The 24,082-nt window shown below is 42.9% G+C and overlaps 1 protein-coding gene across 1 annotated transcript; it reads right to left on the reverse strand.

Annotated features, from left to right (window-relative positions):
• Positions 1–2,207: 2,207 nt before the first annotated feature.
• On the reverse strand, positions 2,208–6,207 carry LOC311139711 (fibroblast growth factor 4B-like; the record flags this gene model as incomplete). Its single annotated transcript, XM_084174633.1, has 3 exons — positions 2,208–2,387; positions 5,255–5,358; positions 5,868–6,207. The coding sequence occupies 3 exons, from the start codon at positions 6,205–6,207 to the stop codon at positions 2,208–2,210; spliced, it is 624 nt and encodes a 207-aa protein (XP_084030759.1).
• Between the last annotated feature and the right edge of the window lie 17,875 nt (positions 6,208–24,082).

Genomic DNA, 24,082 nt, shown 5'->3' on the forward strand with positions numbered 1-24,082 from the left:
CAAACAGAGACAGCAGGCAGGCAGCATCCCATAAGTCTTTCCTAGGTTAAAATAGTCCTGCTCCTCCTCGGCTCCACCAAAGAGAACATTCCCAGAGGGTGACTTGGGGTGGGCAGAGTGAGAAGCCTCAGTTTTCAAGTAACCAGCAGCAGAGGAAAGAACACTATCAACTACGAGGCACTGCACTGTCCTTCAGTCCAGTGTCACACATTGACTCTAGGAACTGAGCCTCCCGTAATTATATTTAAAACCATCCAACTACAGCTTCCAATAACTTTCTGCCACTGCAGTGCTGCTGCAGAGTACACTGATCTCAGAGGATTTCCCACAGCAGGGTCTCTCTCTATGGGAATTCACCAAACACATTACCAAACAACTAAATAAATAATAATGTATGGGAACGATTCTCAACAACAACAAAAAGTCATCAGGCACCATCATTGATGGTCATTGTGCAACCTGAACTAAGCCACTTCCGGGCGATTGAGATTGAAGCTACATAAAGCTCCTGGTTCTTTTTTCTATGTTTCACATTTGTCAATATTTACATCATTTTTCATTGGCTTAATACACATCTTTATCCATGGCGATGCACAAAAGCTTGCAATTTTACATTTCACACACTTACCTAAAGCCAAACGCTAAAGCTTTCAGGTATATCAGCAGTCCCAGTTTGTGAGCAGATACATGTTTTAATGCTAGTCCCCTTTTCAGTTCATTTCAAGACAGGATGCAAATGAGCTCTGAGCCAAAGGAGGTTTGAATCCAGTCTGTAACACATAACTGCCCCACCATGTTTAAATGACCTTGTGGAGAGACAAGAGTCCCACATGGTGGTTAAACTTCTACTGTGGGTGGGCATCTGAGTTTCTCACTTTCTCTACCACCCCACACTCATGGCTGAGTTCTCCTCTAGCCTTCTCTCTGTGTACTAGAGTGTATATTACTTAATCGATCTAATTACAGGAAAAGAAAATAAACCAGAGATAGTCCTGCCCCCCTGAGGCCCTCTTTTGAGTGTCAGCCCTATTTCTGACTACAGCGGGTGTCTCTTACATGCAAGTTTAAGGGGGCCACAAGTGGGAACACCAAGGCACCTTCACATCGTGCAGCAAGGGAAGTGCATTTAAGTAGTCTCGTTCTCGATCCCCTTTTTGCTAGAAAATAGCAATCTTGAACACAGGGGAGTGAACCAGCAAGTGCTCAAAGGTCTCAGAGAAAGGATAAACAAAATAGGTATTACTTTGAGCATACAGTAACTCCATGCATCCCTTTATCCAGTCAAGTGGTTCTTTGAGGTAATAAAAAGTATCCATTTCACTCCTAAAAGCTAAGGATATTAGTCATCCACCCCAAAGACTGGGTGAAGCTGCCCCAGTATATGTGAGTTAGAGATGTCTTTAAGGCCCAGGAAGCTCCAATACAAACTCCCATTAGACAGCTATGCAAGTGTTATAATGTCAAAATACGTTCGTTACTCACCAAATATGGAGTTTGGCTGAGCAACTATCTTAATTTACTCCGGCTACAGCCGGTATGTTCTTCCAAAAAAGGTGTAAATAAAAATTGACAAGCAACAGGAAAAATGGCTATTCAGCACCTCCAATCACTCATCCATCACTCATTACTGCCACGCACACGTCGGAAGTCTACAACATCTCAATACATTGGAGGTGCTGAATAGGCATTTTTTCGGTTGCTTATAAATGTTTATTTAGACCTTTTTTGGAAGTACATACCGGCCGTAATGGGATTAAATGAAGATAGTTGCTCAGCAAAACTCCATATTTGGTGAGTAACTAAAGTATTTTGACATTATAACGCTTGCAGATCTGTCTAATGGGAGTTTGAATTGGATCTTCCTGGGAATTAGAAGGTAGACACGTCATCCTCATCGTCAACATCTCTAACGCACAGATACTGGGCCAGGGTGAAGCATACTTCAGTTACGGCACGCACCAAAGTAAAGTGAAGACTGGCAAAGCCTTACACTCCTCAATCGATAATGATAAAAGTGATAAGCAGCAAATAATGGCATATACAGTTCTAATACAAAGGTAGCTATCCAAATATACATATATAAAGATAATAAATACTTGTGTAGTTTTTGCAGTCCTTTTGTAATGGTTTATATGTATATTGTATAATTCTATATTACCTGGGAGAACATCCACATGTGCAAATTCGTGAGTTATTGCCAGTTTTGATCATAATAATCGGGGGAGGAAGTGTGTGACAGTCATGGCGGTGGTGGCCTTGTTGCCTCTCTTTGCGCGGCCATGTTTGCTGAGGGCAATGTAGGAGCCCTTGTAAACCGAAGACTCGTAGGCATTGTAGTTGTTTGGCAGCAAGGTCTCCTTGAACTTGCACTCATCCCGGAAGAATTTCTAAAAATGGCAAATGGAGAGACAGGGTCAACAAAAAGGTCACGTGAGGAGGACCACAGGATGAACATCACACTACAAGTGTGCTTTTAAGATGACCTTTCCTTTGGCAAAAGCTTAGATGGATGGCATACTTCCTCTTGCTGCACCAGACCACATGACACAGTGCAGTAGACAAATGCTGTTGGGGAACATTTGAGATGGATGATATTTTGCTCATTATTAAAGGGGCAGTGCAGTCAAAAACCTAATTTCCAGTTTTTTTATGATGTTTCCAAACTATGAGTTTGAAATAACACTCTGAAATTGTGAAAATGATGATAATGCCCTTTTAGCGTAAAAGCTTTTGGAATAAAACGCCTGGAATGTCAGCCTGTTAAGGTGAGATGGAGTTTTTGGCCCACAGTATGACATCATAATCTGATCTAGTTGTTCTGACCAATGACCGGTCATCTTTTATTTGCATATGTGTCCTCCTACTGGGAAGGGGTAAGTGGGGTAGGCTCTAGAGCAGGGTTGCCCAACCCTGTTCCTAGAGAGCTACCCTCCTGTAGGTTTTCGCTCCAACCCCAGGTGTTACTAACCTGATTCATCTTATCAACCTGCTAATTATTAGAATCAGGTGTGCTAGATTAGGGTTGGAGCAAAAACCTACAGGGCGGTAGCTCTCCAGGAACAGGGTTGGGCAGTCCTGCTCTAGAGTCTAGACGATCCTATCCGCCAATCAGGGTGGTGTATGTAAATATATTTAAATTTGTATCAACACGCCTACATGATCAGACAACATTTCAATGGCAAAAGGAGGTTCAGTGAAATAAATTATAAAAAATACATGTGGAGTTATTTTCATGAACTAAGCACACACAGTAATTTATTAGACATACAGTGATGATTTAAAAGTGTAATTAAAAAGACTGCATGCAGGCTTTAAATGACCACTTTAAACTTCAAACACCACATGCTCTAGATTTCTGTTGTAAAACAGTCATTCATATTCAATAATTGCCAAGTTCTATAGTAATAATATTTTATATCATTTTTCATGATTCAAGTATTATGTTTTCTGCCAAACTAACAGAAACATACAGACAATAACCTATTTCAAGAGTAATCCAAATACAGAGGAAACATACAACTGGACTAAATGTGGTTAAAAAGAGTTCAGATATGCCTTCCTCCTCAACGTCATGATTAATCATTGCCTGCTGATTTACAATGTCTTGTCAAGCTGAACACATTAAATACATTTCAGCAAGTTGTAGATTTCCTCCACAGCAATAGATTTGGATGTTACTGCAGCTAAATACTACTCAGTTCAGTCAGTTTCTAAACCTAGAGGCCCAACATCGCGAGACTTCCGGGAACCCTTGTGAAGCAGACTCCGCAGAACATATCGAGATTTGGGGTTTGAGAAGTCAATGTTGTTAATTTTCTCGAAATCTAAAGGCACAACCTAGATTGACACTTACATGTTTTCATTTTTGGCAAAAACAACTTTATATCAAAGGAATGCCTTTGATTTGATGGCCTGCACATGCGCAGTTCGGAACCAAACGACCATTTAGACCCGATTATGTGTTTCTGCGCATGGGTTTAGCTAGCCAACGTTGCCATGACATCACCTACAAGCGCGATAGGGGATTTCTATTGGAGATGCAGTTTCTACATACTGTAAAACTTAAATTAATAGCCAGGGCAGTTTATTTGCTTCAATCACTGAACACAACTGGCGCTTACTAGAGACATGCTTCTATTTGAGCCAGGCATCTATTGCTCAATGAAATGTTGAAAAGACTACCACACTGTTTATTGTGACCAGACATAAACATTAAAACACATCCATCGCAGATCAGACTTGAAATGACTACGCTGCCTATCACACACACCGCGATTTCAGCTTCAGCATAATTCTCTCACTCTCTGTATCCACTGTAATTGAGGCGACCATGTCAAACCACACTGCTGTCTCATCCATGGCAATAATGTTGCTCTCCTGTATCTTCTATTGCGCAGTCTTTACCATACGCACTGAAGTTCACTTGTAAACAATACATTTAGATCCAGGGTTTATTTGAAACAGGCGTTTATTTGCGGAAATGTGTGACGATTCCCGGCTATTAAAAGGAACAGGCGGCTATTTGAGACTCCATTTAATTGAAGTTATATGGTATCTTCATACTGAACCAACTTTGACTGCAGGCCCAAAGCAGGGTGCAGTTTTATAGGCTAAAATGTCAGAGCCAAATGTTTGCCAATTCAGACCAATTTACAGCAGTCGGCCAACACTATACTATATGGTGTAATATGTTCATCCAACAATGGGCCATAAAATCAATCTTAATATCATAAATGCTAAAGCACCGTCACTTTAGATTAGTAGGCCTTCCTTGAAAGTTGATTGATTCCTTCAATAAATAACTTCAGACTCCCAGAAAAGCAATCAGATAATGATTGATAGAATATTAGGCTAGTGTTAACAAGTTCAAAAGGCATCGTTTTATATCGTTTTATTCAACAGATCATATTTCAATTATAATTATATTTTTGTTATCGTTTACAAAACCCCTTTCCATTTTGCTACACAGGCTACAGAAAGACCATACTGAAACAAGTTATACCCTGGGCAATTGGGAATTATGAATAATTTACAATGGAATCATTTCGTGCCTCATGAATGTCCCCATCAGTGAGTTAATATTTGATTCACAGAGAACACAATTACACAGAGGCTCTACTTAACAAAACAAAATATAATTTGTAATATCATATTAACAAAGCACTTAGCTTATCTCAAACACATTGCGTTTTTCTCCATCTCTCTTGGAAACAGCATGCCAGCAATAGAGGGAACTACAATTGCGCACACCTACCGTTCCATACAACCTTCCTCTGCTGTTCATTGCGACAAACAGCTCACTTCTCACTCCATACATACTTATCACTCCTCTCTCCACGGTAGAGATCTCTATTAGACCTAGTCAAACAAAGCATGGTGTTATACAGATGAACCTTGTCAAATTGACAGTGTATCAATGCGTTTGATTATGGGGGAACAAAGACCTGCACAATGCAGCGGTGGGTGTAACCTTGTAGGTGGCTACTCTGAATGCATCGTCTTTGTTCTGTATCATTTGGGGAGCAATGCTGTTCATTTCCTACTGCCCAAATTAATATCTATCATAACTGCACTTTCTGACGTGCATGGCAATCCGTTAATGGGCCACAGAAGGAGCTAGTGTAAAAATAAGTTGGCGTCTATATTGGTCCAAGCATTCATGTCATGTTTTGGCCTGGGAAGATATTTAGCACTGACTGATACAAGGTTTTTTAATAGATTTCTCTTTGCTTTAAGAGACATTCAATGTTGCCGACCCCAATGATTAAATATCATGCAAGACTGACAAGGAGCTCTCAAGTCGCCTTTACTTGGGACCGCTCATACTATACGTTCTCTATTGAATTACATTTCAGGATGCGACTCACTGTACTGGTTCTCATTATGTACACCGTTTATCCTGCCGTCAGGGAGGATCTGCAGGTGAAATCCAATGCCCACGTTGCAGTAAAGTCGCCGCACTCTCTTGATGCCCAGCAAATAGTCATTCTCCCAGTTCATGTCCGATTTCGCACCAGAGATGCCGAGAACGGAGCGGGAAAAGAGGGTCTCCCACCTTTGCTCCAATAAAGTTACATTAGTCCTGCTTGGAATCGGATATGATGACACAATCCCCAATAGAGACCCCAAGAGAACAATTGCAGTCAACGTCCAGTGCGTGCTGGCCTCGTTGCACATACCGATAAAGAACCTTTGCGCAATGGCCATCCAGTTTACCTTCGGGGCACGTGGTCAAAGTTAATGGCCCTAAAAATACCTCTCTTCTTGTTTTTCTTCCTTCGGCATGGTGGTAAAGGCTTATTTTTGGAAGGCAGATCAGGTCTTCTGGCATGAAATGATAGCCCGAAAGAGGAGGAGAAAAAGGAGAGAGCGTGACAGAGCTTGAGGTGGTGATGATTACCATCTTTTGCAGCTCCGCGCCTCTCTCGATAGGCAACGTTGGCTGTGGAGAATACCACTCACCAAAAACCTATGTCACCTTGCCAGGCACTTGCATCCTTATATGACATCACTCTGACTTCATTGCTGCCCGTCAAAGTGAGGAAGGGGAGGGAGAGGAAGAAAAAGTTGCAACTCAGCAAGTGTATGCAGCTAGCGCTGAACTGCAAGTCCGAGGAGAGTTTGTGCAGCCGCTGTCACTTCACATGTGAGATGGGGCAGGGGGAGAGGAGTTTCATTGGGTAGAGTTGAGCAATCATGGGATGCGATGGGTACTTTGACGGAGCCCAAATTGGGACGCTGGTCATATGTCTGACAGGCTGCTTCCTTATTTAGAATGAAGGTGTAAAAACAGTCCAGTAGTCACCGGAGAGCAATGGCAATCCTGTCCGCCACTTCCTTTGCTGTTTGTTCAGGAAGTTTACACAACAACACATTTCGGAATGCCTGGAAAGATTTCTGGTTATTATAGTGAGAATGCACCTGCCACCGATTAAAAAAGGAAAACCGATATTAACATGTTACACGAATGCAAGTGATCTTTCAGTCTCCGGGTTCCCTTACCCCCAACCTTCGTGATACTGGAAAAAGCGGTGTTATTGTCAGCTTTGAACAGACTACAGAATGCATACGCCGCGGGGAATGCCCATACGTCAGCGAGTACCATTCTACGTGGTTCCCAAGGTGCTCTGGGTGCCAAGGAGCACAAGTCAAGTCATACCTTGGCAACCACTAAGAGGGGCGCTGTTGCTGATACACAAACGACAGTGATATGAAACATTGCTTTGCTATGGCAAAATGCTCAATTTGAAAAGCCAAAACATATTGTGTGCTACATCAACATTTTTATATCTATACATTTCTTAAAATCAGAATGTAGACCAGTTTCCATGAGAAATAACATTTTAACCTATAACATTGTATTAGCATGTTATTACATAGCAATGATTCCATTGTAATTGTATAGGTCTACAGGAATGGAGTTGAGCAGCCTGATTTTTGTCCTTTCACAAGTGGATAAGGACTGTTCTTCCATTTGTGTAATAACATAAAAAACTCCATTACTATACAATAATCAATTACTGTTGTTAATGTGTAACTTCCAAAAATGATTGCTATAAAAATTCTAATTGGGACAGTTGTAGTGGGGTACCAAAGAGTCAGAGCATTGCAATATTTTTCACAATTCTACAGTTCAAGTGAAAGGGGAATGTTGAACAATAGAATAGGCAAGCATGGCAGAGAGTATATTCAGCAGGCCCTCTGCCTGCACAGTGGCCAGCAAACAGTTACAGTGGCCAGCAAACAGTTACAGTGGTCAACAAACAGTTACAGAGGCCAGAAAACTATTACAATGGCAAAAAAACAGTTACAGTGGCCAGCAAAGAGTTACAGTGGCCAGCAAACAGTTATAGAAGCCAACAAACAGTTACAGTGGCCAGCAAACAGTTACGGTGGTCAACAAACAGTTACAGAGGCCAGAAAACTATTACAATGGCCAACAAACAGTTACAGTGGCCAGCAAACAGTTACAGTGGCCAGCAAATAGTTATAGAAGCCAACAAACAGTTACAGTGGTCAGCGATCACTGCCTCATTAACTGCGTCCGTAATGGGTCCGCAGTCAAACGACCACCCCTCATCACTGTCAAACGCTCCCTAAAACACTTCAGCGAGCAGGCCTTTCTAATTGACCTGGCCCGGGTATCCTGGATGGATATTGACCTCATTCCGTCAGTAGAGGATGCATGGTTGTTCTTTAAAAGTGCTTTCCTCTCCATCTTAAATAAGCATGCCCCATTCAAAAAATCCAGAACTAAGAACAGATATAGCCCCTGGTTCATCCCAGACTTGACTGCCCTTGACCAGCACAAAAACATCCTGTGGCGTACTGCATTAGCATCGAACAGCCCCCGCGATATGCAACTTTTCAGGGAAGTCAGGAACCAATATACACAATCAGTTAGGAAAGCGAAGGCTAGCTTTTTCAAACAGAAATTTACATAATGTAGCACTAACTCCAAAAAGTTTTGGGACACTGTAAAGTCCATGGAGAATAAGAGCACCTCCTCCCAGCTGCCCACTGCACTGAGGCTAGGAAACACTGTCACCACCGATAAATCTATGATAATCGAACATTTCAACAAGCATTTTGCTATGGCTGGCCATATTTTCCACCTGGCTACCCCTACCCCGGCCACCAGCTCTGCACCCTCCGCTGCAACTAGCCTCCCCTGCAACAACCCATGCCCCCCCCCCCCCCCCGCTTCTCCTTCACCCAAATTCAGATAGCTGATGTTCTGAAAGAGCTGCAAAATCTGGACCCCTACAAATCAGCTGGGCTAGACAATCTGGACACTTTCTTTCTAAAATTAGCCGCCGAAATTGTCGCAACCCCTATTACTAGCCTGTTCAACCTCTCTTTCGTATCGTCTGAGATCCCCAGAGATTGGAAAGCTGCCACGGTCATCCCCCTCTTCAAATGGGGTGACACTCTAGATCCAAACTGTTACAGACCTATATCCATCCTGCCCTGCCTTTCGAAAGTATTTGAAAGCCAGGTTAACAAACAGATTACCGACCATTTCGAATCCCACCGTACCTTCTCCGCTATGCAATCTGGTTTCCGAGCTGGTCATGGGTGCACCTCAGCCACGCTCAAGTTCTTAAACGATATTATAACCGCGATTGATAATAGACAGTACTGTGCAGCCGTCTTCATCGACCTGGCCAAGGCTTTCGACTCCGTCAATCACCGCATTCTTATTGGCAGACTAAATAGCCTTAGTTTCTCAAATGACTGCCTCGCCTGGTTCACCAACTACTTCTCAGATAGAGTTCAATGTGTCAAATCGGAGGGCCTGTTGTCTGGACCTCTGGCAGTCTCTATGGGCGTGCCACAGGGTTCAATTCTCGGGCCGACTCTATTCTCTGTGTATATCAATGATGTCGCTCTTGCTGCTGGTGACTCTCAGATCCACTTCTACGCAGACAACACCATTTTGTATATATCTGGCCCTTCATTGGACACTGTGTTAACAAACCTCCAAACGAGCTTCAATGCCATACAGCACTCCTTCCGTAGCCTCCAACTGCTCTTAAACGCTAGTAAAACTAAATGCATGCTCTTCAATCGAACGCTGCTTGCACCCGCCCGCCCGACTAGAATCACTACTCTCGGCGGGTCTGACTTAGAAAATGTGGACAACTACAAATACCTAGGTGTCTGGTTAGACCGTAAACTCTCCTTCCAGACTCACATTAAGCATCTCCAATCCAAAGTTAAATCTAGAATCGGCTTCCTATTTCGCAACAAAGCCTACTTCACTCATGCTTCCAAACATGCCCTTGTAAAACTGACTATCTTACCGATCCTTGACTTCGGCGATGTCATTTACAAAATAGCCTCCAACACTCTACTCAGCAAATTGGATGTAGTCTGTCACAGTGCCATTCGTTTTGTCACCAAAGCCCCATATACAGTGGGGGAAAAAAGTATTTAGTCAGCCACCAATTGTGCAAGTTCTCCCACTTAAAAAGATGAGAGAGGCCTGTAATTTCCATCATAGGTACACGTCAACTATGACAGACAAAATGAGAAGAAGAAAAATCCAGAAAATCACATTGTAGGATTTTTAATGAATTTATTTGCAAATTATGGTGGAAAATAAGTATTTGGTCACCTACAAACAAGCAAGATTTCTGGCTCTCACAGACCTGTAACTTCTTCTTTAAGAGGCTCCTCTGTCCTCCACTCGTTACCTGTATTAATGGCACCTGTTTGAACTTGTTATCAGTATAAAAGACACCTGTCCACAACCTCAAACAGTCACACTCCAAACTCCACTATGGCCAAGACCAAAGAGCTGTCAAAGGACACCAGAAACAAAATTGTAGACCTGCACCAGGCTGGGAAGACTGAATCTGCAATAGGCAAGCAGCTTGGTTTGAAGAAATCAACTGTGGGAGCAATTATTAGGAAATGGAAGACATACAAGAACACTGATAACATCTCCCTCGACCTGGGGCTCCACGCAAGATCTCACCCCGTGGGGTCAAAATGATCACAAGAACGGTGAGCAAAAATCCCAGAACCACACGGGGGGACCTAGTGAATGACCTGCAGAGAGCTGGGACCAAAGTAACAAAGCATACCATCAGTAAAACACTACGCCGCCAGGGACTCAAATCCTGCAGTGCAAGACGTGTCCCCCTGCTTAAGCCAGTACATGTCCAGGCCCGTCTGAAGTTTGCTAGAGTGCATTTGGATGATCCAGAAGAGGATTGGGAGAATGTCATATGGTCAGATGAAACCAAAATAGAACTTTTTGGTGAAAACTCAACTCGTCGTGTTTGCAGGACAAAGAATGCTGAGTTGCATCCAAAGAACACCATACCTACTGTGAAGCATGGGGGTGGAAACATCATGCTCTGGGGCTATTTTTCTGCAAAGGGACCAGGACGACTGATCCGTGTAAAGGAAAGAATGAATGGGGCCATGTATCGTGAGATTTTGAGTGAAAACCTCCTTCCATCAGCATGGGCATTGAAGATGAAACGTGGCTGGGTCTTTCAGCATGACAATGATCCCAAACACACCGCCCGGGCAACGAAGGAGTGGCTTTGTAAGAAGCATTTTAAGGTCCTGGAGTGGCCTAGCCAGTCTCCAGATCTCAACCCCATAGAAAATCTTTGGAGGGAGTTGAAAGTCTGTGTTGCCCAGTGACAGCCCCAAAACATCACTGCTCTAGAGGAGATCTGCATGTAGGAATGGGCCAAAATACCAGCAACAGTGTGTGAAAACCTTGTGAAGACTTACAGAAAACGTTTGACCTGTGTCATTGCCAACAAAGGGTATATAACAAAGTATTGAGAAACTTTTGTTATTGACCAAATACTTATTTTCCACCATAATTTGCAAATAAATTCATTAAAACTCCTACAATGTGATTTTCTGGATTTTTTTTCTCATTTTGTCTGTCATAGTTGACGTGTACCTATGATGAAAATTACAGGCCTCTCTCATCTTTTTAAGTGGGAGAACTTGCACAATTGGTGGCTGACTAAATACTTTTTTCCCCCACTGTACTACCCACCATTGTGACCTGTACGCTCTCGTTGGCTGGCCCTCAACACATATTCGTTGCCAAACCCACTGGCTCCAGGTCATCTTTAAATCGCTGCTAGGCAAATCCCCACCTTATCTTAGCTCATTGGTCACCATAGCAACACCCACCCGTAGTATGCGCTCCAGCAGGTATATCTCACTGGTCATCCCCAAAGCCAACACCTCCTTTGGCCGCCATTCCTTCCAGTTCTCTGCTGCCAATGACTGGAACGAACTGCAAAAATCTCTGAAGCTGGAGACTCTTATCTCCCTCACAAACTTTAAGCATCAGTTGTCAGAGCAGCTTACCGATCACTGCACCTGTACACAGCCCATCTGTAATTAGCCCACCCAACTACCTCATCCCCATATTGTTATAATAATAATAATAATATGCCATTTAGCAGACGCTTTTATCCAAAGCGACTTACAGTCATGCGTGCATACATTTTTTTTGTGTATGGGTGGTCCCGGGGATCGAACCCACTACCTTGGCGTTACAAGCGCCGTGCTCTACCAGCTGAGCTACAGAGGACCACATTATTATTATTTATTTATTTTGCTAATTTGCACCCCAGTATCTCTATTTGCACATCATCTTCTGCACATCTATCATTCCAGTGTTAATACTAAATTGTAATTATTTTGCACTATGGCCTAGTTATTGCCTTACCTCCATAACGTACTATATTTGCACACACTGTATATAGATTTTCTATTGTGTTATTGACTGTACGTTTTGTTTATCCCATATGTAACTCTGTGTTGTTGTTTTTTTTATCGCACTGCTATGCTTTATCTTGGCCAGGTCACAGTTGTAAATGAGAACTTGTTCTCAACTGGCTTACCTGGTTAAATAAAGGTTAAATAAAAAATATTTAAAAAAATAAACAGTTACAGTGGTCAACAAACAGTTACAGTGGCCAGCAAACAGTTACAGTGGCCATCAAACAGTTACAGTGGCCAGCAAACAGTTACTTTGGCCAACAAACAGTTACAGTGGCCAGCAAACAGTTACAGTGGCCAGCAAACAGTTACAGTGGCCAACAAACAGTTACAGTGGCCAGCAAACAGTTACAATGGCCATCAAACAGTTATAGTGGCCAGCAAACAGTTATAGAAGCCAACAAACAGTTACAGTGGCCAACAAACAGTTATAGAAGCCAACAAACCGTTACAGTGGCCAGCAAACAGTTACAGTGGTCAACAAACAGTTACAGAGGCCAGCAAACTATTACAATGGCCAACAAATAGTTACAGTGGCCAGCAAACAGTTACAGTGGCCAGCAAATAGTTATAGAAGCCAACAAACAGTTACAGTGGTCAGCAATCACTGCCTCATTGCCTGCGTCCGTAATGGGTCCGCGGTCAAACGACCACCCCTCATCACTGTCAAACGCTCCCTAAAACACTTCAGCGAGCAGGCCTTTCTAATTGACCTGGCCTGGGTATCCTGGATGGATATTGACCTCATTTCATCAGTAGAGGATGCCTGGTTGTTCTTTAAAAGTGCTTTGCTCTCCATCTTAAATAAGCATGCCCCATTCAAAAAATTCAGAACTAAGAACAGATATAGCCCCTGGTTCATCCCAGACTTGACTGCCCTTGACCAGCACAAAAACATCCTGTGGCGTACTGCATTAGCATCGAACAGCCCCCGCGATATGCAACTTTTCAGGGAAGTCAGGAACCACTATACACAATCAGTTAGGAAAGCGAAGGCTAGCTTTTTCAAACAGAAATGTGCATCCTGTAGCACTAACTCCAAAAAGTTTTGGGACACTGTAAAGTCCATGGAGAATAAGAGCACCTCCTCCCAGCTTCCCACTGCACTGAGGCTAGGAAACACTGTCACTACCGATAAATCTATGATAATCGAACATTTCAACAAGCATTTTGCTATGGCTGGCCATATTTTCCACCTGGCTACCCCTACCCCGGCCACCAGCTCTGCACCCTCCGCTGCAACTAGCCCATGCCCCCCCCCCCCGCTTCTCCTTCACCCAAATTCAGATAGCTGATGTTCTGAAAGAGCTGCAAAATCTGGACCCCTACAAATCAGCTGGGCTAGACAATCTGGACACTTTCTTTCTAAATTTAGCCGCCGAAATTGTCGCAACCCCTATTACTAGCCTGTTCAACCTCTCTTTCGTATCGTCTGAGATCCCCAGAGATTGGAAAGCTGCCACGGTCATCCCCCTCTTCAAATGGGGTGACACTCTAGATCCAAACTGTTACAGACCTATATCCATCCTGCCCTGCCTTTCGAAAGTATTTGAAAGCCAAGTTAACAAACAGATTACCGACCATTTCGAATCCCACCGTACCTTCTCCGCTATGCAATCTGGTTTCCGAGCTGGTCATGGGTGCACCTCAGCCACGCTCAAGTTCGTAAACGATATTATAACCGCGATCGATAAAAGACAGTACTGTGCAGCCGTCTTCATCGACCTGGCCAAGGCTTTCGACTCCGTCAATCACCGCATTCTTATTGGCAGACTAAATAGCCTTAGTTTCTCAAATGACTGCCTCGCCTGGTTCACCAACTACTTCTCAGATAGAGTTCAATGTCTCAAATCGGAGGGCCTGTTGTCTGGACCTCTGGCAGTCTCTATGGGGGTGCCACAGGGTTCAATTCTCGGGCCGACTCTATTCTCTGTGTATATCAATGATGTCGCTCTTGCTGCTGGTGACTCTCAGATCCACTTCTACGAAGACAACACCATTTTGTATATATCTGGCCCTTCATTGGACACTGTGTTAACAAACCTCCAAACGAGCTTCAATGCCATACAGCACTCCTTCCGTAGCCTCCAACTGCTCTTAAACGCTAGTAAAACTAAATGCATGCTCTTCAATCGAACGCTGCTTGCACCCGCCCGCCCGACTAGAATCACTACTCTCGGCGGGTCTGACTTAGAAAATGTGGACAACTACAAATACCTAGGTGTCTGGTTAGACCGTAAACTCTCCTTCCAGACTCACATTAAGCATCTCCAATCCAAAGTTAAATCTAGAATTGGCTTCCTATTTCGCAACAAAGCCTCCTTCACTCGTGCTGCCAAACATGCCCTCGTAAAACTGACTATCTTACCGATCCTTGACTTCGGCGATGTCATTTACAAAATAGCCTCCAACACTCTACTCAGCAAATTGGATGTAGTCTATCACAGTGCCATCCGTTTTGTCACCAAAGCTCCATATACTACCCACCATTGTGACCTGTACGCTCTCGTTGGCTGGCCCTCAACACATATTCGTCGCCAAACCCACTGGCTCCAGGTCATCTTTAAATCACTGCTAGGCAAATCCCCACCTTATCTTAGCTCATTGGTCACCATAGCAACACCCACCCGTAGTATGCGCTCCAGCAGGTATATCTCACTGGTCATCCCCAAAGCCAACACCTTCTTTGGGCGCCATTCCTTCCAGTTCTCTGCTGCCAATGACTGGAACGAACTGCAAAAATCTCTGAAGCTGGAGACTCTTACCTCCCTCACAAACTTTAAGCATCAGTTGTCAGAGCAGCTTACCGATCACTGCACCTGTACACAGCCCATCTGTAATTAGCCCACCCAACTACCTCATCCCCATATTGTTATTTATTTTGCTAATTTGCACCCCAGTATCTCTATTTGCACATCATCTTCTGCACATCTATCATTCCAGTGTTAATACTAAATTGTAATTATTTTGCACTATGGCCTAGTTATTGCCTTACCTCCATAACTTACTATATTTACACACACTGTATATATATTTTCTATTGTGTTATTGACTGTACATTTTGTTTATCCCATATGTAACTCTGTGTTGTTGTTTTTTTTATCGCACTGCTTTGCTTTATCTTGGCCAGGTCACAGTTGTAAATGAGAACTTGTTCTCAACTGGCTTACCTGGTTAAATAAAGGTTAAATAAAAAACATTAAAAAAAATAAACAGTTACAGTGGTCAACAAACAGTTACAGTGGCCAGCAAACAGTTACAGTGGCCATCAAACAGTTACAGTTGCCAGCAAACAGTTACAGTTGCCAGCAAACAGTTACAGTGGCCAACAAACAGTTACAGTGGCCAGCAAACAGTTACAGTGGCCAGCAAACAGTTACAGTGGCCAACAAACAGTTACAGTGGCCAGCAAACAGTTACAATGGCCATCAAACAGTTACAGTGGCCAGCAAACAGTTATAGAAGCCAACAAACAGTTACAGTGGCCAACAAACAGTTATAGAAGCCAACAAACAGTTACAAATCAAATCAAATCAAATCAAATTGTATTGGTCACATGCGCCGAATACAACAGGTGCAGACATTACAGTGAAATGCTTACTTACAGCCCTTAACCAACAGTGCATTTATTTTAAACAAAAAAAAGTAAGAATAAAACAACAACAAAAAAAGTGTTGAGAAAAAAAGAGCAGAAGTAAAATAAAGTGACAGTAGGGAGGCTATATATACAGGGGGGTACCGTTGCAGAGTCAATGTGCGGGGGCACCGGCTAGTTGAGGTAGTTGAGGTAATATGTACATGTGGGTAGAGTTAAAGTGACTATGCATAAATACTTAACAGAGTAGCAGCAGCGTAAAAAGGATGGGGGTGGGGGGGCAGTGCAAATAGTCCGGGTAGCCATGATTAGCTGTTCAGGAGTCTTATGGCTTGGGGGTAGAAGCTGTTGAGAAGTCTTTTGGACCTAGACTTGGCACTCCGGTACCGCTTGCCGTGCGGTAGCAGAGAGAACAGTCTATGACTAGGGTGGCTGGAGTCTTTGACAATTTTGAGGGCCTTCCTCTGACACCGCCTGGTATAGAGGTCCTGGATGGCAGGAAGCTTTGCCCCAGTGATGTACTGGGCCGTACGCACTACCCTCTGTACAGTGGCCAGCAATCAGTTACAGTGGCCAACAAACAGTTACAGTGGCCAGCAAACAGGTACAGTGGCCAACAAACAGTTACAGTGGCCAACAAACAGTTACAGTGGCCAGCAAACAGTTACTGTTGATGTGCCGTTGGGTGGTTGCGCTTGACCCTGGTTGCTCCTGTGGGTCGTTCTGGATGGGAGTGTCTGCTAGATCACTAGAATGTAATGTAAATGTTGCTTCACTGCAGGTAGATTGTATGTTTTAAAATTCAACAACAACAAAAAAACAACAGTTACATAGGCGCTTTGAAATCTTCACTCATTAATCTATATGAGCTGCCTGAGAACAGCGCTGTTCAGTGACTGTGGTGCTGAATCAGCGATCTGTTATCTTCGTGCTGATTGCTGTGCTGTCCATGGTTCTGAATGTTTGGCTACACTGTTCTGTTTACTTTGTGCTGATCGGGGCTCTGTCCATGGTTCTGATGTTTGTGTGCCGCGGTATTGCGGGTATTAATATGCAGTGATGCATTGCTTAGCCACGTCATCTGGTTGCTAGCAAGCCGACAGCATGCTAGGTAGTTCTCGGTATCAACAACCAATCCAGGAGGGGCTTGAAGCTATAGTGAGCTTCGATTGGTCAATAGCCCCGCGATATTGCTGAGTATTTGTATTAGTTCAGCTTTCCCAACTTAAATCCCGCCTTGGTCACGCTCCCTCGCCCATGCTGGCATTGCCCAACAGTCCCCTGCCCATTTAGCTTCTCATCGCTTTTCTTCCATTGAAAATGAATGGCTTCCATTGTTTCATCATCCCACATCGTCTTCAGTTAACACGGGCCATTAGTGCACAACAATGGTTGCCACTATCTGGCCAAGTTGCAAAGACGGAAACCCCGCTTCTTAAAGTCTGATTTTGAACCTAATCCTAAGCTAATTTTTTACCCATACATCTTGACGATATAGCCAATTTTGACTTCGCAGCTTGGCCATAGTGGGAACCCACAACAATGGATTCCTGCAGGCTAGTTAGATGTCTTCATTGTACCTGCTGTTTCTACAATTTAAGATAGAACATCAGTAAACCATGCTGGAAAGCACATTTATTGTATGCCTACAGCGTTTAACTTGCTGGGCAAGCAGAAAGTCCTGCAAACAGCATCTGAATAGGCAAAAGTAAGATGTCATTGACAAAGTAAACCATAAATCAATTTTGGGATAGCTCTGTTAATGAGAACCATGCTGAGGCCCTGACACTGATGCGGCTGAGCTCTCAGACACAGCCATGGACCACAGAGAGCTTTCAATAGTCTGATTGAAGTGCAGCTAAAACTGCTGCGTGTAATGACATAGCCTAACAGATAGTGATTTTAGGTTAGACCTTGCTATACCACCACCACCATCATCAGCTTCACCACCATATGTCCAGTCCTGACAATACTGTAGGGATGCCTGATGATAATGTATATACAGTGGGGGAAAAAAGTATTTAGTCAGCCACCAATTGTGCAAGTTCTCCCACTTAAAAAGATGAGAGAGGCCTGTAATTTTCATCATAGGTACACGTCAACTATGACAGACAAATTGAGATTTTTTTTCTCCAGAAAATCACATTGTAGGATTTGTAATGAATTTATTTGCAAATTATGGTGGAAAATAAGTATTTGGTCACCTACAAACAAGCAAGATTTCTGGCTCTCACAGACCTGTAACTTCTTCTTTAAGAGGCTCCTCTGTCCTCCACTCGTTACCTGTATTAATGGCACCTGTTTGAACTTGTTATCAGTATAAAAGACACCTGTCCACAACCTCAAACAGTCACACTCCAAACTCCACTATGGCCAAAACCAAAGAGCTGTCAAAGGACACCAGAAACAAAATTGTAGACCTGCACCAGGCTGGGAAGACTGAATCTGCAATAGGTAATTAGCTTGGTTTGAAGAAATCAACTGTGGGAGCAATTATTAGGAAATGGAAGACATACAAGACCACTGATAATCTCCCTCGATCTGGGGCTCCACGCAAGATCTCACCCCGTGGGGTCAAAATGATCGGTGAGCAAAGAATCCCAGAACCACACGGGGGGACCTAGTGAATGACCTGCAGAGAGCTGGGACCAAAGTAACAAAGCCTACCATCAGTAACACACTACGCCGCCAGGGACTCAAATCCTGCAGTGCCAGACGTGTCCCACTGCTTAAGCCAGTACATGTCCAGGCCCGTCTGAAGTTTGCTAGAGTGCATTTGGATGATCCAGAAGAGGATTGGGAGAATGTCATATGGTCAGATGAAACCAAAATAGAACCTTTTGGTAAAAACTCAACTCGTCGTGTTTGGAGGACAAAGAATGCTGAGTTGCATCCAAAGAACACCATACCTACTGTGAAGCATGGGGGTGGAAACATCATGCTATGGGGCTGTTTTTCTGCAAAGGGACCAGGACGACTGATCCGTGTAAAGGAAAGAATGAATGGGGCCATGTATCGTGAGATTTTGAGTGAAAACCTTCCATCAGCAAGGGCATTGAAGATTAAACGTGGCTGGGTCTTTCAGCATGACAATGATCCCAAACACACCGCCCGGGCAACGAAGGAGTGGCTTCGTAAGAAGCATTTCAAGGTCCTGGAGTGGCCTAGCCAGTCTCCAGATCTCAACCCCATAGAAAATCTTTGGAGGGAGTTGAAAGTCTGTGTTGCCCAGCGACAGCCCCAAAACATCACTGCTCTAGAGAAGATCTGCATGGAGGAATGGGACAAAATACCAGCAACAGTGTGTGAAAACCTTGTGAAGACTTACAGAAAACGTTTGACCTGTGTCATTTCCAACAAAGGGTATATAACAAAGTATCGTGTCGCGTCGAATGCTGGTGCTCATTGCTGTCAAACAAAGGAGTCCGCTCATACTGAACCTTTGATCATGTTTATTCATATCACAAGCTTTCAGCATGAGTTACAGACTTGCAGGGTCTGGAGAGCAGTGTCCTCGAATTCTAATGGCTGCTCTAACTCCCTATCCCTCCAACATATACAGTGGGGAAAAAAAGTATTTAGTCAGCCACCAATTGTGCAAGTTCTCCCACTTAAAAAGATGAGAGAGGCCTGTAATTTTCATCATAGGTACATGTCAACTATGACAGGCAAATTGAGAAAAAAAAATCCAGAAAATCCCATTGTATGATTTTTAATGAATTTATTTGCAAATTATGGTGGAAAAAAAGTATTTGGTCACCTACAAACAAGCAAGATTTCTGGCTCTCACAGACCTGTAACTTCTTCTTTAAGAGGCTCCTCTGTCCTCCACTCGTTACCTGTATTAATGGCACCTGTTTGAACTTGTTATCAGTATAAAAGACACCTGTCCACAACCTCAAACAGTCACACTCCAAATTTCACAATGGCCAAGACCAAAGAGCTGTCAAAGGACACCAGAAACTAAATTGTAGACCTGCACCAGGCTGGGAAGACTGAATCTGCAATAGGTAAGCAGCTTGGTTTGAAGAAATCAACTGTGGGAGCAATTATTAGGAAATGGAAGACATACAAGACCACTGATAATCTCCCTCGATCTGGGGCTCCACGCAAGATCTCACCCCGTGGGGTCAAAATGATCACAAGAACGGTGAGCAAAAATCCCAGAACCACACGGGGGGACCTAGTGAATGACCTGCAGAGAGCTGGGACCAAAGTAACAAAGCCAACCATCAGTAACACACTACGCCGCCAGGGACTCAAATCCTGCAATGTGAGACGTGTCCCCCTGCTTAAGCCAGTACATGTCCAGGCCCGTCTGAAGTGCATTTGGATGATCCAGAAGAGGATTGGGAGAATGTCATATGGTCAGATGAAACCAAAATATAACTTTTTGGTAAAAACTCAACTCGTCATGTTTGGAGGACAAAGAATGCTGAGTTGCATCCAAAGAACACCATACCTACTGTGAAGCATGGGGTTGGAAACATCATGCTTTGGGGCTGTTTTTCTGCACAGGGACCAGGACGACTGATCCGTGTAAAGGAAAGAATGAATGGGGCCATGTATCGTGAGATTTTGAGTGAAACCCTCCTTCCATCAGCAAGGGCATTGAAGATGAAACGTGGCTGGGTCTTTCAGCATGACAATGATCCCAAACACACCGCCCGGGCAACGAAGGAGTGGCTTCGTAAGAAGCATTTCAAGGTCCTGGAGTGGCCTAGCCAGTCTCCAGATCTCAACCCCATAGAAAATCTTTGGAGGGAGTTGAAAGTCTTTGTTGCCCAGCGACAGCCCCAAAACATCACTGCTCTAGAGGAGATCTGCATGGAGGAATGGGCCAAAATACCAGCAACGATGTGTGAAAACCTTGTGAAGACTTACAGAAAACGTTTGACCTGTGTCATTGCCAACAAACGGTATATAACAAAGTATTGAGAAACTTTTGTTATTGACCAAATACTTATTTTCCACCATCATATGCCAATAAATTCATAAAAAATCCTACAATGTGATTTTCTGGATTTTTTTTCCTCATTTTGTCTGTCATAGTTGACGTGTACCTATGATGAAAATTACAGGCCTCTCTCATCTTTTTAAGTGGGAGAACTTGCACAATTGGTGGCTGACTAAATACTTTTTTTCCCCACTGTACTTATAAACAATGTGAAAATATGGGTGGCTCCCTCTGCGGTCCAATCACTGGTCTCCCCTGGGGCGTCACCCTACAACTGCTACATTTGAACTAAGATAAACAACATTCCATTTCTTCATGAAAAACATTTAACAAAGGCATAATCCTAATACACTACACAAAGTATTGAGAAACTTTTGTTATTGACCAAATACTTATTTTCGACCATAATTTGCAAATAAATTCATTAGAAATTCTACAATGTGATTTTCTGGATTTTTTTTCCTCATTTTGTCTGTCATAGTTGACGTGTACCTATAATGAAAATTACAGGCCTCTCTCATCTTTTTAAGTGGGAGAACTTGCACAATTGGTGGCTGACTAAATACTTTTTTTCCCCACTGTACCTAATATTGGCCATCATATCTGTATCGTCTGTACAAACAAATCATGGCAAAAAAAAGGTGATTATCTGTTTTGGTCCAGAATTTCCACATCAAGTGCATCTGTACTGACAACATTTAGGGGTTTCTTTAGCAGACATTTAAGAGATCCACTGGCAAATTTGAAGTGCACAGCCGTTATGGGTTGTTTAATGGTATTCACTCTTGGGGACATCCTAAAAATAATGTTCTGGAACAAAGTTAATATTTCCAATGCTTAGGGGGGTTGCCCAATGGCCAAGTTAATCTTGTTAATCTTATGAAGACCCCCAGGCACCTCTGCATTTTGAACCGTGACAATACTTTCAAAGCCACAATACAGACCACGTGGAGATGATGGTATAGGAGGAAAACTAATGGGCATCAGCCAAGAACATTGCAATTTCCCAGAGCATGTTCTGACATACTTTCCATCAGCTCTTAGAATGGATTATATCACACAGCGAGATTAAAAGACAACACGTCTAGATGCATGAATGTATATACTGTGTTCTACGGTATTTTAGTCAATGCCACTCCGACATTGCTCTTCCTAATATTTATATATTTATTTTACTTTTAGATTTGTGTGTATTGTTGTGAATTGTTAGATACTACTGCACTGTTGGAGCTAGGAAGACAAGCATTTCGCTACACCCGCAATAACATCTGCTAAATATGTGTATGTGACCAATACAATTTGATTTGATTGGATTTGATAAAGCCTTGACAGAGACAACTGTAATTGACCCATTAACAGCTGGGTTACTATCCACAGCAATCTGACTAGAAATATACAATTCAACACAGCTGCCTGCAGCACAAGAAGAAAACAGGAACAGGTGAACAGCAACAGCCAATGTCTAACAAACTGGGTCTCAACTGTGTTTGCTTTCATATTTAATTATATACAACCAATTTCAGAAAAACAAAGGATACCATCGAAAAGAGAGATTCTCTACTCTGAGAAGAAGTAACCCCCTCTATGGAGTTCATGGCATCCTGTCTCTTCCTCCCTCCCCATCACATTTCTAAGATGTTACAGTTTGTTTGATATGTAGAATATCACTGAGTCGGCAGGATTATTCAACACTGAGGGTGAAAGAGAGATTTACAGTACTATAAATGATTGATAAGCAAACTCAGCCTAGGGCTACTACTAATCTGGCACAACAGCACATAATATCAAGATGTGATTTAGCCTTCTGTAAGGTTAACAGCTAGATTAAAATGCATTAATTGACTTGCCTTGACTTCAAACATTAATAGTGTGTGTGTGTGTGTGTGTGTGTGTGTGTGTGTGTGTGTGTGTGTGTGTGTATGTGTGTGTGTGTGTGTGTGCATGTGCATATGCATGTGTGTGTGTGGAATGATTATAGACGGAACAAAGAAACAGGCAGTTACCCGGAGGGAATGTGCCAGGGAGGTTCTTTTGTTATTGGCAGGTCAGCTGTCTCCATACCAATTATAGGGTCCTCTATTTAACACACACACAGACACACACACACACACACACACACACACACACACACACACGCACACACACAAACACAAACTCACACACACACACACACACACACACACACACACACACACACACACAGAATGGGCCAAAGAGTATAGCCATACAAACAGTCTTTGTATACAAGTGCAAGTAACTGGATATACTGGGATATCAAGCTCTTTCAATTAGGCTTTTATTAACGTGGGGTTAGATGGTATTGAAACAACAGCTGGGGAGACTCAGTATGCATTGGAAGAGAATTGTTCAAGCATGACATCAGAACCACTAGCATACCCTCAGCAGTGTATTCAGCACAACTATCTTCAATCAACTAGCACAACCAGCACTGTTAGTGTAGCCTATATGATATTGATGCCAACAGCATTCATTAAACATAGGATACTATGAGAAACATTGTGATGAAAGTCAATACGGTACTTAAAAATTGTTGCATGACTGCATGTCTGCTCATCTATCAACTATCCCTTTCAGTACTAACATTCCTGACCATCACATTTCAGGAATTGACATCCCACTGGGCACAGACGTTATTTCAGCGTCTAGTTTTTATTTAGATGTGGTTGTGTTGTCAACTAACGAGAGTTCAACATGACATGAACCAAAATGTGACCATTTAGGTTAAAAGTTGGTTGGAAAAAATGACGAAATTCCCTTACTTTGATTACTTTTTGCAAATCCAATCCGTTTTCCACGTTGATTCAATGTCATAACGTAGATTTTTTGTTGTTGTTGAAATTACTTGGAAACAACGTTGATTCAACCTGTTTTTGCCCAGTGGGATGAGAAATTCACATTTGAACTTGAACCCAAAACTAGCAGTAACTATGCTGCACGAGCTCATTCAGATTACAAAATAATAGATTATAAAAAAACTCACAAAAAACTAAGTGAACAAGCATTCACTTCAGTGATATGGTGACAATTAAGAAGCCCAGTAATCAATATGGGATAGACTTGAAATGAAAAGCATTGGATTTCAGTTGGAAGGAATATAGGCCAGTCAAGTAAAATGGGACTGGATACAATGTGGAGACTGGGGACTATTTTCTTGCTGATACAGCTGATCCATAATTCATCAGCAGAAAAAGAAGCAGTATGACTTTGCCGTTTGGCGTTTTCTACGACAGCAGGAACTG

This window comes from Coregonus lavaretus, assembly GCF_964263955.1.
Source record: "Coregonus lavaretus genome assembly, chromosome: 13".
Taxonomy (NCBI): Eukaryota; Metazoa; Chordata; class Actinopteri; order Salmoniformes; family Salmonidae; genus Coregonus; species Coregonus lavaretus.